This window comes from Podarcis erhardii, assembly GCF_964252035.2.
Source record: "Podarcis erhardii genome assembly, chromosome: Z".
NCBI classification, from domain to species: domain Eukaryota; kingdom Metazoa; phylum Chordata; class Lepidosauria; order Squamata; family Lacertidae; genus Podarcis; species Podarcis erhardii.
The window spans coordinates 18448716-18463458 of NC_138504.1; the positions used below are offsets into that span (position 1 = coordinate 18448716).

Genomic DNA, 14743 nt, shown 5'->3' on the forward strand with positions numbered 1-14743 from the left:
CACCTGGATGGGATGAAGCAATCAGGGAAAGAGGACTCCTCTGCCCTAGGCTATTACAGTGGAGACTTAAATGACGCAGTTGCCTTAAATCAGCCATACCTAACAGGACCAATGGTCAGGGATGATGGGAGTTGTAGTCCCAAAACAGCTGGAGGGCCATGTTTGGCCATGTCTGCCTTAAATGGTAAGATGCCCCAAAGACCATCTCCTCTAGCATTCTCATGGTGGCCTTGGGAAGCCCATGCTTTCCCCAACTTTTGATTCCTAGCAAGTGTTATTTGGACACATATTGCCCCCAATACTGGCAGTAGTACAGTAATGAGTACTTGTAGCTATTCAAAGTCTTATCCTCAATCTGAATCCTTTTTAAAGCTACCCAGATTCATAGTCATGCCTGCATTGTGTGGTAGTACATCTCATGGTTTCAGTATGTGGTGCACACATACATTTGTATGTTGAATCTTCTAAGTTTCATTGGATGACCCAGTTCTAGTATCAGAAGAGAGAAAATGCCTACCTGCTTTCTTCACATCCTGCATAAAATTGTATGCACATTCCTACACACACATTTTTTTCCAGCATTACAAATGTATCCTTTCGTTAGAGGGGATTTGTTCCTGTCCCATGATCGTTTTGCTTGCCTTTTTCTGAACCTTTTTCCAGTTCTACAATGTATTTCTTACATTGGGACAGTGACCAGATCTGGACAGAGTATTCAAAGTGCAGTATTGCCACAGATTTGTATAGTAGTGTTGCAATACTGACAGTTGTTTTCAATCCCTTTCTTAATGGTCCATAAGATGGTATTCACTTCCACAGCAGTGGCACACTGGATGATGCTTCCATTGAATGTCTCCAATACCTTTTTCCTGGTCAGTCTATCACTAGTTCAGGCCCCTTTAAGCGTAGTTGAAGCCAGGATTTTTTGCCTCAATGGACATCACTTTGCACTTATTTACATTGAATAGCATTTGCCATTTGAATGCCCATTCACCCAGTTTGGAAACATCCTTTGTGTTCTTGCCACCCTGATCAATTTGGTGCCATTTGTAAACTTGGCCATCTTTCTGTTTATCCCTAACTCCAGGTTATTAGTATAATAGTTCAAAGCTCAAGTCCCAGTACTGATCCTAGGGGGCCCCTACTTACAGCCTTCCATTGTGAAAACAGCCCATTTATTCTTACCCTTTGCTTGCCGATTGTTGACCAGCTGCTGATCCATAAGACCTTATCCTCTTTATTTCATCACTGCTAAGCTTACTCATTAGTCTTTGGTGAGGAACTGTATGAAAACGTTTTGAAAATACAGTACCACAGCACCTCTGCAGATATACTTATTGACGCTCTTAAAATAACTGGTATGGGAGGCAAAACGTACACACTGTGCTAGTTATTTTTCAGCAAGGCTCTCTCTTTTGTACACTTGGTAATTCTACCTCTAATAATACTCTGCAATAGCTTTTCCAGTAGAGATGTTAAGCTAACTGGCCTGTAATTTCATGGCAGCTCCCAATTACCTTTAAAAAAAAATTGGTGTTACCTTTAGGACCTCAAGCACAGAGGCTGATCTTAGGGTGTTGCATACTTTTGGTAGCCAATCAGCAATTTCACATTTCAGTTCTTAAGATTACACTTAAGCTCCTGCTGTTCAACACCCTTGTTTTGAAATGTTCCACACGATGTGAAGGATTTTCATGAGCTCAGGCGAACTACTGCAGCTGCCCAAGGGCCTGTTTTTAGCCGGCTCTAGATATATAGTTTGCTGTCATATACTGAAGACTGACCACTGAGGACAAGCCATGCCCTCTTTGAGCCTGTCACACACCAGTTCATTGGCTGATACGGGGCATGGGGAGTGGTTTATCTTTTGTGTCCTCCTTCCACATTGCTGGTGGCACATGATGTCCTTGAATTCCCTCTCAACCCTTGCAGCCACCCAATCCAGTCAGCTGCTCTGTATGGGAAACAATTGGGGGATTCTAGTCTACCATATAATAATAATTAGCTACAGCTTCATGCTAGGCCCCAGCTTGGATCCCAAGCAGTTAGGAGGGAGAAATTTAAATGAGACTCACATCCATGATTAGGTTACTGGGTAGTTTTTCATCTGGCATGCATATCCCTTCTTCCAACAGAAATGGGGGACCTGTGACTGGCCAAATGTTGGACTCCCGGCTATCAGCCCTGGGCAGTATGGCCAGGTTACAAGTTTCCTATCCCTGCCTTACAGAGTAGGGACCATGCCTCCTTGTTCCAGTGAATAGCCAATAGATGCTTTTCTAGATTAAACGGCAAGATTTGTCCCCTGGGAGCTACAGCTGTGCCCAACAAGGAGTGTGTGTGCATCCCAGTTCAGTTTGGAGCAGCATCTTCTCTCCTCCAGGCATTGCCTTCTGCCCAATACCTGCATCAAAGAAGAATGCCTTGACTTCCCACCCTCAGTTCTTTGCCCGTGCCAGCAGACTCTGGGAAATGAGGCGACAGTGCCACATAACACTCCTCACTAGAAAGCCAACCTAACTGCTGAGTTACTGCTGAAGACAAAGTGGGAGATAATCCCAGCTAGGGAGAACAGATTTTTCAAACCAATCCTCCTCTCAGGAATAACAGAAACCTTGTGTACAGCTAAGTTATGATGGAGCTGATCGGAGATAGGAAACACCTGTGGCCACCTTAGCTGCTGCTGAGACTTAAACTCCCATCATCCCTGACCATTGGGTAAGTTGGCTGAAAGTGCTTGGAGTTGAAGTCCACCCACAGCAACCAAAGGGCCACAGGTTAAGGGGTGATATGATAGCCATGTTCAAATATATAAAAGGATGTCACATAGAGGAGGGAGAAAGGTTGTTTTCTGCTGCTCCAGAGAAGCGGACACGGAGCAATGGCTCCAAACTACAAGAAAGAAGATTGCACCTAAACATTAGGAAGAACTTCCTGACAGTAAGAGCTGTTGGACAGTGGAATTTGCTGCCAAGGAGTGTGGTGGAGTCTCCTTCTTTGGAGGTCTTTAAGCAGAGGCTTGACAACCATATGTCAGGAGTGCTCTGATGGTGTTTCCTGCTTGGCAGGGGGTTGGACTCGATGGCCCTTGTGGTCTCTTCCAACTCTATGATTCTATGATTCTAGGTTTCCTGTCCCTGGGCAAAACCTTCCACGTTGAACAGACCACCCCCGCCCCCCCCCCCCCCCCCCGCAGCTAGTCCTTCCCTTTGTGCAGCACTCACGGGGAAGACTTTTGCAAACACAGGGTGCTGCTGCAGCAAATCCCACCTTAGCTGAATGGTATGAGGGATAACCCAGCAAAGTGCTTTAAGACTTTTCTGCAACGGATAATTATACTCTGGTACTGTTTAAAGTGAGTATAGGGAACCTGTGACTCTCAAGAGTCCTTGGCCATTGCCCATGCTGGCTGGGGTGTTCCGAGTTTCCCCAACTTCTGGAGGGCCACATGTTCCCCACTCCTGGTTTAAAGAGGCGGCAAAGGGGGCTAAGTCCTAAAAAACCAGCTGTGTGAACAGAGCACTTGCCTCCTTTAAGGAAATTAGAACATTGGGTTCCGATAGAGCTGGGAGAGAAAGTGTATGTGAAGGCTGACCCTTTCAACTTCCTCACACCCCGTTTTACACAACTGGAATCACAGTAGCTTTAGCTGAGGGGTGAGTGGACGGGAATTCCAGTCAGGAAAATGCAAGTCGCTTAAATGATGCACCTTTGAGAAACACAATGCAGGCTCTCAAATTAAAACTGTCCTGCAGGACGCCTTCGTGTTCAACAGTTTAGGTGATGGACAACAGTATCGGTGCCAAAATCCATCTCCCTTCCTTGCTGATCTTGGTTTACTGGCCCGTACTGGGACTAAGAGCCCAGCACTCTCTTCAAGTGGAAGTTGTTAACAGCCTTCTTTGGTCTGCACAGCTCACTGCCAAAAATGGGTGGAAGAGGCTGCCATTATGGCATATAGATAACACTTATTTTCCCCTCGGAGAAGAAGTGCTTCTGTGATGGGGCTGCTTCCCCCCCACCCCCGCCCTGCCCACCAGGCTTCAGAAGTAAGAGAGGCCAGACCCAAAAGACGAGGCAGGAGACTGAGGCCCTGATGCAGGTTTTTCTGTACATAAGTGTTTTTGACACCAAAGCGTTGCTTAAAACAAATCAGAAGAAGAAGAAAAAGCAGCAGCTGCAGCACACGCCCCAAAGGCCCAAAGCCTTGGTGGAAAAGAGAGATGGGGGCGGAGAGAAGGGAACGCTGTTTGCTTTTTCCAAGGAAGGGGGCCAGTAGAGGCAGCCTGCTTGCAAAACTGATTTTGGGGCTGTGCAAGGAAATGCAGCTCCCCGAGTGGGAAGGGGGGAAAAACACAACACAAAAGAACAAAAATGTCACCACCCAAAACAACCTCCCCAGAGCAGGGGAAGAGCCAAAATAATAAGAGATTGTCCAGTCCTTGTTAGCACCTGTACAATAAAACTGTACCACCCCCCCACCCCCTACCCTCCAAATGATCCCCTCTCTCTCTCTCTCTCTGCTGCCCCCACCCCATTGAAGACCGTACTGCCTTGCCCACAGAACTGATTGAACAAGGATGAAATTATAAAGAGGGAGTGGGGGGCAAATAAAATAGCTGAGACCACCAGGTGCCTTTGGCTGTATAATAATTCTGTTTCGAAAAGTGGCTGGCTGGACATCAGAAACTAAATAATATGATAAAAAGGGCAGGGAGGGAAATGCACCCAACCAGGGGTGCTAGCTTGAATAAAGTACTGGGGGGGGGGGTGTCGCCTTGCTTAGCTGCTCACAAGACCTGATGACTGCACACCATCTGAATGGTTATGCTCCTCAACTCTGGGGGGCCCCGGCCCCTCAAATATTTTATTGTGGAGGCTGAATTTTGGCTCCTACTGTAGCTGGGTGTCTCTAAAACAGAGAGGAGAGAAGAAACAATAGCCTCCCTCTCGCTATTTCGTGGAGGAGAGGAGAAAGGAACCCCCAGCTTAGTCCCTCAGGGGAATCCCAGAGGCCATGGTGGCTGCAGGAAGTTGTCCCCTGTCTCTCCACTCACCCCCCTCCCCCGAATCACAGTGATACAGACTTAGCAAGAACAAAAAAAGAAAAAGAACACCACAAATTAAATACTAATTTAAATAAATACTCTGGTAGAGCTTGGGGGTGGGGAAAGAGATGCAGTTCCATGGAGAGGCTTCCGAACCACCGAGGCCCTGCAGCAGGTGAACGAGTGCAGAGTCCAGGGCACAGGCGACGGCAGCTTCCTACCCCCGGGGTGGGTGGGAAGGTAGGAGGGCAGGCGGTGAGCACCCGTTGCAGTTTGTCAGGGAGGACCAGGCAGACAGAAGCCCTGCCCGCGAGAAGGCCACCTTCTCTCCTTGGTCCAGATTATTGCCTCGCAGTGCAGTCCGACGCCGACAGAGGGGAATGCCCAGCCCCCCGTCAGCTGCTCCAGGCCTCCAACATCACCTCCGAGCCCAGCAGCCGAGCCAGCTCCGGCTCGTGGCGCACCAGCTCCACCGTCTCTGCAGCGCCCAGGGCCAAGGGGGGCGCCATGTGTGCCTGGATTTCTTCCGGGGCCAGCACCTGGCTCAGCGACACCTGGCGCTGGAACTCCACCTTGGGCAGGGTGGTCACCTCGAAGTGTGGGAAGCGGGCCTGAAAGATGCGGGATGAGAGCTTCAGCCGCTTCAGCACGTCCGAGAAGAGGAACCAGTTGCAGGGCCTGGGCAAAGGGGAGAAGTGCGGTGGTCAGTAGGGACATGCTCTCTGTGCCCATCCCTCCCCTGTTCTCCATTTCACCCTCACCCTCCCACCCCCACAGTCAATGTTCTAAAAGCTGAAATGCAAGGGTTGAAACCTACCCATAAGCGACACCATCCCATCTTGACGGAAGCCCTTTTCCCCCATATGGTGCTGGATCGCAACTGCCATTATCCTTCCCACTGGCCAAACTGGCTGGGGCCAACAGGAGTTGGAGCTCAATCACATCTAGAAGGGCCACATGTTCCCCATCCCTAATGTACTCAGAGCAACTGCCCTATCTTCTAGTGCCGTGTTTCCCCAAACGTGGGTAGGCAGCTATTTTGGGGCTATGATTCCCATCATCCCTGACCACTGGTCCTGCTGGCTAGGGATGATGTGAGTTGTGGTCTGAAAACAGCTGGAGATCCAAGTTTGGGAAACACTGTTCGAGTGTTTTTATTTTAAAAGTGCTCGCGCTGCAACTCCACGCAACCTCTCTCCCCAGCCGTTAGCACCCACCTCACCTCACATCACCCAGGGCCACAACTGCCTGGTGCAAGTAAGTGAAAAGGATGGTAGTGCTTTGTTTTTGAAGATCATGCTTCTAACCCTCATGGGTGCCCATTATGCTTGAATACACTGCAGTCTGTCCCTACTGACATCTCAGCAGTTGGCTGGGCAGAGGAGGGGGGAGGCAGGACTTGGGTCAGGTAGTGGGACTTCTGGGTAGCTTGTCTCTGTGCTGTGCGGCCCTCCCCCACCTCTCCCCCAGCTTCTGCCTAATAAAAATCAGAACCAATGATGCAAAAGCACAAGACATTCTGAGATCTGCTTCCTTTGCATCCTTTATCTGGGTCACAGCATTGTAACGACTGCAGCACCAGCAGTTTGGAATGGTGCTTTTGCAGATGCAGGATCTTGGCCACGACCCTACTTGCCCCCACCCCTGTCCTTTTGGAACCATGGAGCTCCCACCACTTCCACGCTTAATATGCAGAATAGGCATCACGTACCCCACCACCACCACCACCACCAAGCCTGTTATTTTGTCATGGTTTGCCAGTCTCTCATTTGTCACAGCAGGCTCTCTGAATGCCCCTCCCCTCCTAGAGCAGCTGGCAAAACCTTGCTGTGCCTGTGTGAGCTGGAGAAGGAAAGGGCAAGTTGACTTGCAAGCAAATGCACGTCTCGCTCATCCTTTCTCCAAGGCTCTCAAAAGCTGTTGTCTGCAACAGACCAGTCCTTCCGTCCCTCCTGCTCACCACCTTCCAATGACACTGGCCTTCGGACTCCAGGGCTCCTCTTTCTCCCAGGGAGTAGTGGGGTGGTACAATTTGGCCCGTTCTCAAAAGCTCCCCAAGCTCTCCCAACAAGGAGATGCCGCCATTACTCACCCCCGGGAGACAGACACTTCCAGGTTGTAGCAGGGGAGCAGCGGCTTGTCGGAGAACTCAAACATGAGGTGGTCCGAGTCCTGCTCATCTTCCTCCTGATCAGAGCTCCCGGGAGGGTTGAGCAGAAGGTCACAGCCGACTTTATCTTTCCCCTCTGAAACAAGGGGTACGGGAAATGGAGAGGGAGAGGGAGGTGAGCGAGGGGAAGCGCCACGTGCTCAAAGAACTCTGCACGCACAACCTTGCTCCCTAGCCTTCCCTGTGCCCAGTTCACTTGCTGGACAGCCATCGCCATAGCAACCCAACCACGGGCTGCAAAAGAAGCCTAGCATGGAGATGCCTGGAGGAACAGCTGGCAGAAGCCAATAGAAATTTAGAGACCACTATGGGGCTGTGTTACGCTGCAATGCTGCAGGAGTGCAGAAGGCTCAGGCTGGGTGAGGAATGTAGCTCTGCAAGAATGACAGCTCCTGTTTTGAAAAACCCCATGCATCTAGCCTTTTTAGGTGCAGAGAAACATCTGGCAGTGCAAGTAAGCTGGGTCTCCTGATGTTTCAGAAGTCAGAATGTAAGATTTCCAGTGGTTGGGGTGCATAGCCCATCAGCCCCTCCCAGGATCAGCAAAGGTAGAATAAATGACAGCCAAAACAAAACAAAACCCAAACAGTGGAATAAGTTGTGCATAATAAGGGAACTTATGCACAGTGCTCAATCCTTGTCCTTTAGAGCTACCTTCTCCAATGTGGTGCCCTCCAGTTGTTTTTAGACTACAACTCCCATTACTCATGACTGTCAGCAGTGCTGGCTGGGGTTGATGGGAGCTGGGATCATGCAACATCTAGAAGGCACCAGGTGAGCGGAGGCTACTTTCAGCAGGCACAAAATTCAACTCTTCTGGACTGCACGGATGCAAAAATGCTGGGTTCCTCTTCCCCACATTTAAACAGAGAATACAAACAGTCCTAGATACATACAGCAGTACTTCAGGTTAAGTACTTAATTCGTTCCGGAGGTCCGTTCTTAACCTGAAACTGTTCTTAACCTGAGGCACCACTTTGGCTAATGGGGCCTCTTGCTGCTACCATGCCGCCGGAGCCCGATTTCTGTTCTTATCCTGAAGCAAAGTTCTTAACTTGAAGCACTATTTCTGGGTTAGCGTAGTGTGTAACCTGAAGCGTATGTAACCTGAAGCATATGTAACCCGAGGTACCACTGTACTGCCTCTCATTTCCCCACTCTCTCCACTCTCAGGATGGGAGAGGCCAACTTCCTCAGGCACAGGAGCAGCAGGTTATTTTCTCCCACAGAGAATGGCTGGAATTCTGACACAAGGTACCCCAAAAGTCACCCATCTCTTGCTGCCTACTGCTTGCCCAGAGCTGCCACTACGGCAAGGACAGGAAACCTGTGGCCCTCCAGATGTTGCTGGACTCCCAACTCCCATCAGTCCAAGCAAATGGTTAGGGATGACGGAAGAGGAAGTCAAGCAGCACCTGGAAGGCCACAGGTTCTCTATCCCTGCCTAGGCTGAAGAAGGGAAGGCACCAGCAAAGGAACAAAGAATGGAGGAAACATCCCAAGGTGCGCTTGTGAGACCAACACGTCTTGAGCTTGAAGGCTCTTCCACAGGGGCAACCAAACCGGTTTCTTCAAAGGGCAGTAACTGGGCAAAATCACCCACCTTTTGAAGAAAATGGTTCAAACACATCTTTGAAGATCTTTCTCCTCCACTCAGGAGCAAGTGCTTTCAGACCAAAAGACAGAGTGCTTGGGAAACAAATAAAAAAATGCCCTGCATTTCAATCCCTTGCGCCAAACATCCTGCCTCTAAGGATGGAGGGAAGCCGACCAGCTCCACTACTTGTTGTTCCAGGGAGCAGGGAAAAGAGGTAGGTGGGGTCTACTCACCTACTATAGTGCTGCTGTAAAAATCCCAGGCTGTATGTGGGTCCCCTTCAGCTCGACCCTGTAGATCCAAGAGGTAATCTGCAAGAAGATAAAATGGAATAAAGGAAGCTGAGACATCAATGTGTTTTCGGGTGCTTAGGCAAGGTTCCCAAAGAGTAAGGTGGCGGACTTTTTGACCTGGTGTGCCAGATATTTTATCTCTCCCCATCCTTGTGTCTGAACTTTTACAGGTAGGCAGAAGCAACCCATCTGCCATCGGGTGACCATTAAGTAGGCAATCTTGCTCACCTGTTTAAGTTAACTTGTGGAAGGAAAATGTCACCAGGAAGCAGCAAGGAGCAGAACTGAACTCTCTCTCATCAGGTGATGGGAGGCCACTTAAAATACTGATGCTTTGGCTGAGCATACCAGCTCCATGTGGGGAACAGGCAGGCACAGCCCATCAGCTGATTTCACCCACCCATCAAAGTGATGTCAGGTGACTGACCAGAGAGGGCACAGTTTAGGGGAAATGGCCTCATGGGCCAAACTGGACCCAAAATTGGCCTGCAGGATGAAGGTTCCACAATCCTTGCCATAAAAACTGATTAAAGCAGGGTTTCCCAAACTTGTGCCTCCAGCTGTTGTTGGACTACAACTCCCATCACCCCAAGCTAGTAGGAGCAGTGGTCAGGGATAATGGGAATTGTAGTCCAAAAAAACAACTGGAGACGAAAGTTTGGGAAACCCTGGATTAAAGGCATAATTCAATGTGGATTTACCACGAAAGATTGTGATGTTATGACAAATCCACACTGAACTTTGCAAGCCTTTAATGGAGCAAAAATCTCCGTCTTTTGCTCACGAGTACCTTCTAGCAATATTCATGTAGGATTCTAGTCTAAAGTTTTCAAGGTAGAGCCCTCCAACATGAATCCGTCCAAAGCCCTCCTTAGAGGGAAAACTATGCACCAGAATCAACCCAAAGAAACATGCATATATCCTGCAGAATGATGTCCTTTAGTGCAAATCAGGCACTTTCCATGCAAAACCCATGTGCATTTTCGACTGCAGAAACGCACACATCATATCTAGTATCCAATGACCGGGGTGTGTGTTTGTGTGCAGGGTTCTAAAATTGCTGCCTTACCTTTGACAAAAGGAAACCTACCATTAAGGAAATTTTTCATGTTTCCGCTGCTGGCCAGCTTCAGGGCAGTCTGCCCCGAATATGTAGCCAGGGTTGGGTCAGCACCGTAAGACAGCAGGAGCCACATGATCTCCAAGTTGTCATTTGCTGCAGCGTCATGGACAGGCCTGCCAAGAGACAAAGAGTTTTAAATCGGATTTCACAGAGTCAAAAGGCTGGAGCTGTGCAGGGATCACCCATTCCTCCCTGGCCTTCCCCATAGGCCAGCCATCAGGGAACCCCTAAGGAACCTGCAAGGGACCCTACCCCTCCCGTTTGCCTTTGTGAAGTGTTGTGTACTCTCTGTTAATGACGGGCGGCAAGCTCAGCATCTGCTTGCCTACAAGAGGTTCCAGGTTCAATCCCTAGGAGCTTCTGGTAGGGCTGGGAGAGACACGTCTGAAAAAACCAGACAGCCTCAGCCAGCCAGCGTAAACAATATGCTGAGGCAGGTGAAAGGGTCCTGTGCTCTGCTACATAAATAGGGAGAAATGAATATGGAGAAATGTCCACTGCTGGCCCTGTCCTTGGTAACTGAGCAACGACCATATTATTAATAAATAATTATCCCGAGCTGCAAGGATTTAAAGAAGTACCAGACATGAAGGAGCCACAGCTCAATGGCAAAGCCCATGCCTTTCAAGTACGCGGGACAACAATTTAGTCCCCGGAATTACTCAATAAAAGATCCAGGCACCGCCACTTTGGGCTCGGGACATTGAAGAACCGATGTACCTCAGGGTAGGTGAGTGCATTAGACCAGTGTTTCCCAACCTTGGGCCTCCATCTGTTTTCGGACTACAATTCCCATCATCCCTGACCACTGGTCTTGCTAGCTAAGGTTGATGGGAGTTGTAGTCCAAAAACAGCTGGAGGCCCAAGGTTGGGAAACACTGCATTAGACAGTCCATCCATTGCGTCTTTATCATGGAGTGCGGCCTGGACTGGACTGCTTTCAAGACCGCGGAGGGATTCTTGCTGAGCCTTCTCCCTTTCCTCCCAAGGATCTCAAGGAAGTTTACGTGGTCTCCCCCATCTCTTTGCCCTCATGAAAAAGGGTATGGCTGGTCCAAGATTGCCCAGAGAGTGGCAGAGTTGGCAATGGAACCTGGCTCCCCTCTGCCCTAAATCTGACACTCTTAAGTACGGCATCACAGCAGCTTTCACTGGCTTAACTCGTCAATGTTACAGATCCAGAAGCTAAAACGGGCCAAATGAGGCCCAGAGTCAGCAGACCTCTTAGCCCCTGGCCATGCCCCTGGCAACTGTGGCTCCTCAGCAGCAGTGGACTTGCCTGGTGCCATCCTGTGCACTGCAGTTCACGTTTGCACCATGCTCCAGCAAGAGCTGCAGGATGTCCACCCAGCCGCGAGCGCAGGCCTCGTGCAGGGCTGTGTAGCCTGCGTTGTCCCTGTGGTTGACATCGTTGTTTTCCTTCTGCAGGCAGTACATCACCACATCCTGGCGAAAGAACCCCCAACCCAAGATTAGTAAACAATGGCAGCACTTGTCTCCTGCTGTTTATCTACCAGCCCTGCCCGCCCCCTGCAAGAACTGGAACCCACCTTGTAGCCAAGCCGGGCTGCTCTCTGCAGCAGTGTCTCCCCGGCATTCTTGTTCACAATCAGTCGGCGAGCTTCAGGGGGCACCAGCGGGGCTGCGGGGGACTCGGGGGCTCTTTCTGATTTGTGCTGCCGGGACTTGTTCAACAAGCAGGGTTCCCGAGCTTTCTTTGGAGAGCGTGTCTTGGACTGGCTCAGGCGTGCCTTGGCCTTTAAAAAAAAATGGAACAGAGAGAACGATTGGGGAGGAAGAAGAGTAGTGTCAGAACAGGACTAAGCGAAGAAGAATTCTGAACCTCTAAAAAAACCAAAAAAAGCTTGCATTCCACAAGGTCACAGTTTACATCAATAACATGTTTACTTTTGTATGCACACTCAATTCTGCTTCTACTAGCTGTGGAGAAGGGCAGAAAATGATATGCAATATGGAAGTCTGGAAATCTCAGCAGTGTTAAGTCACACTCTCCAACACCACACTAGCCCAGTTTACTGGGATCTCACAGGCACCACTCACATTTTGTTAAATCTTAAAAAAAGAAAAGAAAACTGAGACTCCCAAACGCTGGATTCGGCTCCCAGTAATCCATTCTGCCTTTGCATTGTGCACAGGAGGGCAGATCAGATTGCCAATCTGGGTTCTGAACACATACACACCTGGCTTCTGCTCTGATCATATTGAGAGCCCTTTAAAATAAAATGAAAAATGCTGGCAGATCCTATGAAGTGAGGGAGCAGCTGTACACCAGGATGAGACTCTTTGTTATGCTTAAATTAATACTGCTGACAACAGGGGTGCGCTGCCTGTGGCACTTCAGCTCCCTCCCACCCCAGCCAGGAGGGTTATGGGTTGCACATCCTTGGTATGCAATACCAAGTGGCAACTTCCCCAGGCAACCGAGATAAGTTATTTCCCAGCAACTGCTAGCTAAACCTTTTAACTGGCAATTGAGCCTGGTTTTGTAGCTCAGACTCCCACAGAGCCCTGGGTGCAGCACCCGTCTAACCCTATCCTGAAATCAACTCCAGCACCTCCTAAGCAATACTGTACCTTCCCCTCTTCACAGATGCCTGAGAGGTGTTTGGTTTTGCATTTGCGTTTCCCGGAAGGTTTCTCTAGCACATCCTGGATGGGAGCCGAGTCGGGGTGATCCAAGAGGAATCCGTTGTGGAAGTCCAGGCGTCCTTGGAGGGTTGGAGAAAGCCTGCTCCTCAAACACAGGTCTGAGCCTTTGCTCGGCACAGCATCCTTGTGCTTTCGGTACCTGAAGTCTGCAAGGCAAGCCAGAGGAGGATTAAACAGAACAAAGGAGGCTCAAATGCACACATCCCTGTGAAGCCCTTCCGGGAGGGCTCAGAATCAGCTCCCAAACATGCAAACAGAAGTGGGGAGTAGAAAAAGAAAGGAATGGCAGAGGTTTCAGAGCAAGCTTCTTGGTTGCTCCCCTTGCATACCATCAGCCAGCCGTGGGTACGTCAGAGTAGCTGTCCAGTATCCTCAGTCTATGGAGTGCTGCTAAGCAACTGCTCCATTTTAGCCAACTGAAATGGAACTAACGTCACAACTTCCACACCTATTTCCCTAGCCCCCTTCTATTCTGAGCCGCTGCCACATTACCGTGGCAGCGAGTTCCGTAGCTTTATTGCATTTATTATTATGCCACCGACGTACATGATCCTTTGCTAACAACTTGAAAGGAAGATGGTTCAGTGGGCCAGAGAACTGCAAAAGCAAAGGATTCTGGGAAACTGACACCTTTGACCAGAAGCAAAGAATTAGCATACAAACGAGGACGAAGAGAGACTGGTGGACGGACCCACCATTGGCAGCACACGCCGTTAGATACACTGCAGACGTCCACAATCGCCCCAAAGGGAAGCTGTGCTTGAAGTTCTACGTAGTTTCCTCCTGCTTAATGAGTTTTCCCACAATACATGCGGCCCTGTCCTCCCTTAAGGCTTCCAGGCCTTTAAGCTCTTCGCAAAGCACTCCGCAGCTTTTCCCACCCCTGCTAGCAAAGCCAAAGCCAAAGCAGCCGCCCCCTGGTGGCTACCGCAGCTGACAAACTGGACAGTTGTGCCTTGCTCCGTGCCACTACGGAAGACTTGTCCTCACTCAGGCTGAAGAGGGACGCCTTCCTGCAGCCGACAGCAGGATTAATTTGGCAAGCCTGCAAGAGCAATTGTCCCTCTTCTTTCCAATGGCCTAAAAGGGTTTTGTTTTTGTTTTTGTTTCTTAAAAAAAGATGCCAGAAAGGAGAGGGACAATTGCTTGTTATTTCCTCTCTGGTAAAGCACTGCCTTTTAAATTCTAGGGAGGAGACGGCTGCAGCATAAGTTGTTCAAAGGGCACTCCACAGACTTAACAGCCGTTCAGCAACAAATAAGCAGGCTAAGACGCTGGTGAGGTCTATTTTGACAACCTCTAGGGAAGTGAAGTTGGATGGGTATCCACCAGGGGTGTTTCAGGCACAGGCAGAGCTGTGCGCAGTTTGTGCAGCACTTAGTGCAGGATGACAAACTTTAGACTGCAGCACATGGTTCAAAATGCATGGTCAATGCTTGGCAAAACCTCAGAAGACCCGAGGAAGGGAGACCGCCAGTCCCAAGTTCACACTGTTTCCATGGGCTATTACTACTGCACATGCACAGAAACATGGTGGGCAAACTGAGAGTGCTGGTAACCACTGTGAGCAGCGGGGGCACACAGGATGAACGATGTTTCCCTCTCTGCCCCTTACAACCCTCTCACTCACAGGTATTGGCATGGACTGGCTCAGCCCACGAATTTGTGTTTTTTATTTACCAGCCTGCCCCACGGCCAGCAAGAAACATGGGCTACGCTTTCTTTAAGAATTGCATTCTGCCAAGCAGGTTGGCAGAGGAGAGGCAGAAAGGTCCATGCCTCCTTTGCGAGCCTACTCACTCGCCTGCATGGGATTCCTGGTTGCCCATGGCGACTAAGTGA

General features: G+C 49.6%; 1 protein-coding gene across 13 annotated transcripts in view; it reads right to left on the minus strand.

The window, feature by feature from the left end:
* Positions 1–4091: 4091 nt before the first annotated feature.
* Positions 4092–14743, minus strand: part of BCORL1 (BCL6 corepressor like 1) — a 44013-nt gene continuing 33361 nt past the window's right edge. For all 13 annotated transcript variants that reach the window (XM_081847852.1, XM_081847859.1, XM_081847850.1 and 10 more), the window contains 7 exons: positions 12827–13047; positions 11782–11988; positions 11511–11677; positions 10199–10344; positions 9049–9126; positions 7141–7294; positions 4092–5726 (listed from right to left, as the gene is read on the minus strand). In XM_081847852.1, the coding sequence (XP_081703978.1) occupies positions 5444–5726; positions 7141–7294; positions 9049–9126; positions 10199–10344; positions 11511–11677; positions 11782–11988; positions 12827–13047 (1256 nt within the window). In that variant the 3' untranslated portion in view covers positions 4092–5443. The remainder of the gene's footprint in view (positions 5727–7140; positions 7295–9048; positions 9127–10198; positions 10345–11510; positions 11678–11781; positions 11989–12826; positions 13048–14743) is intronic.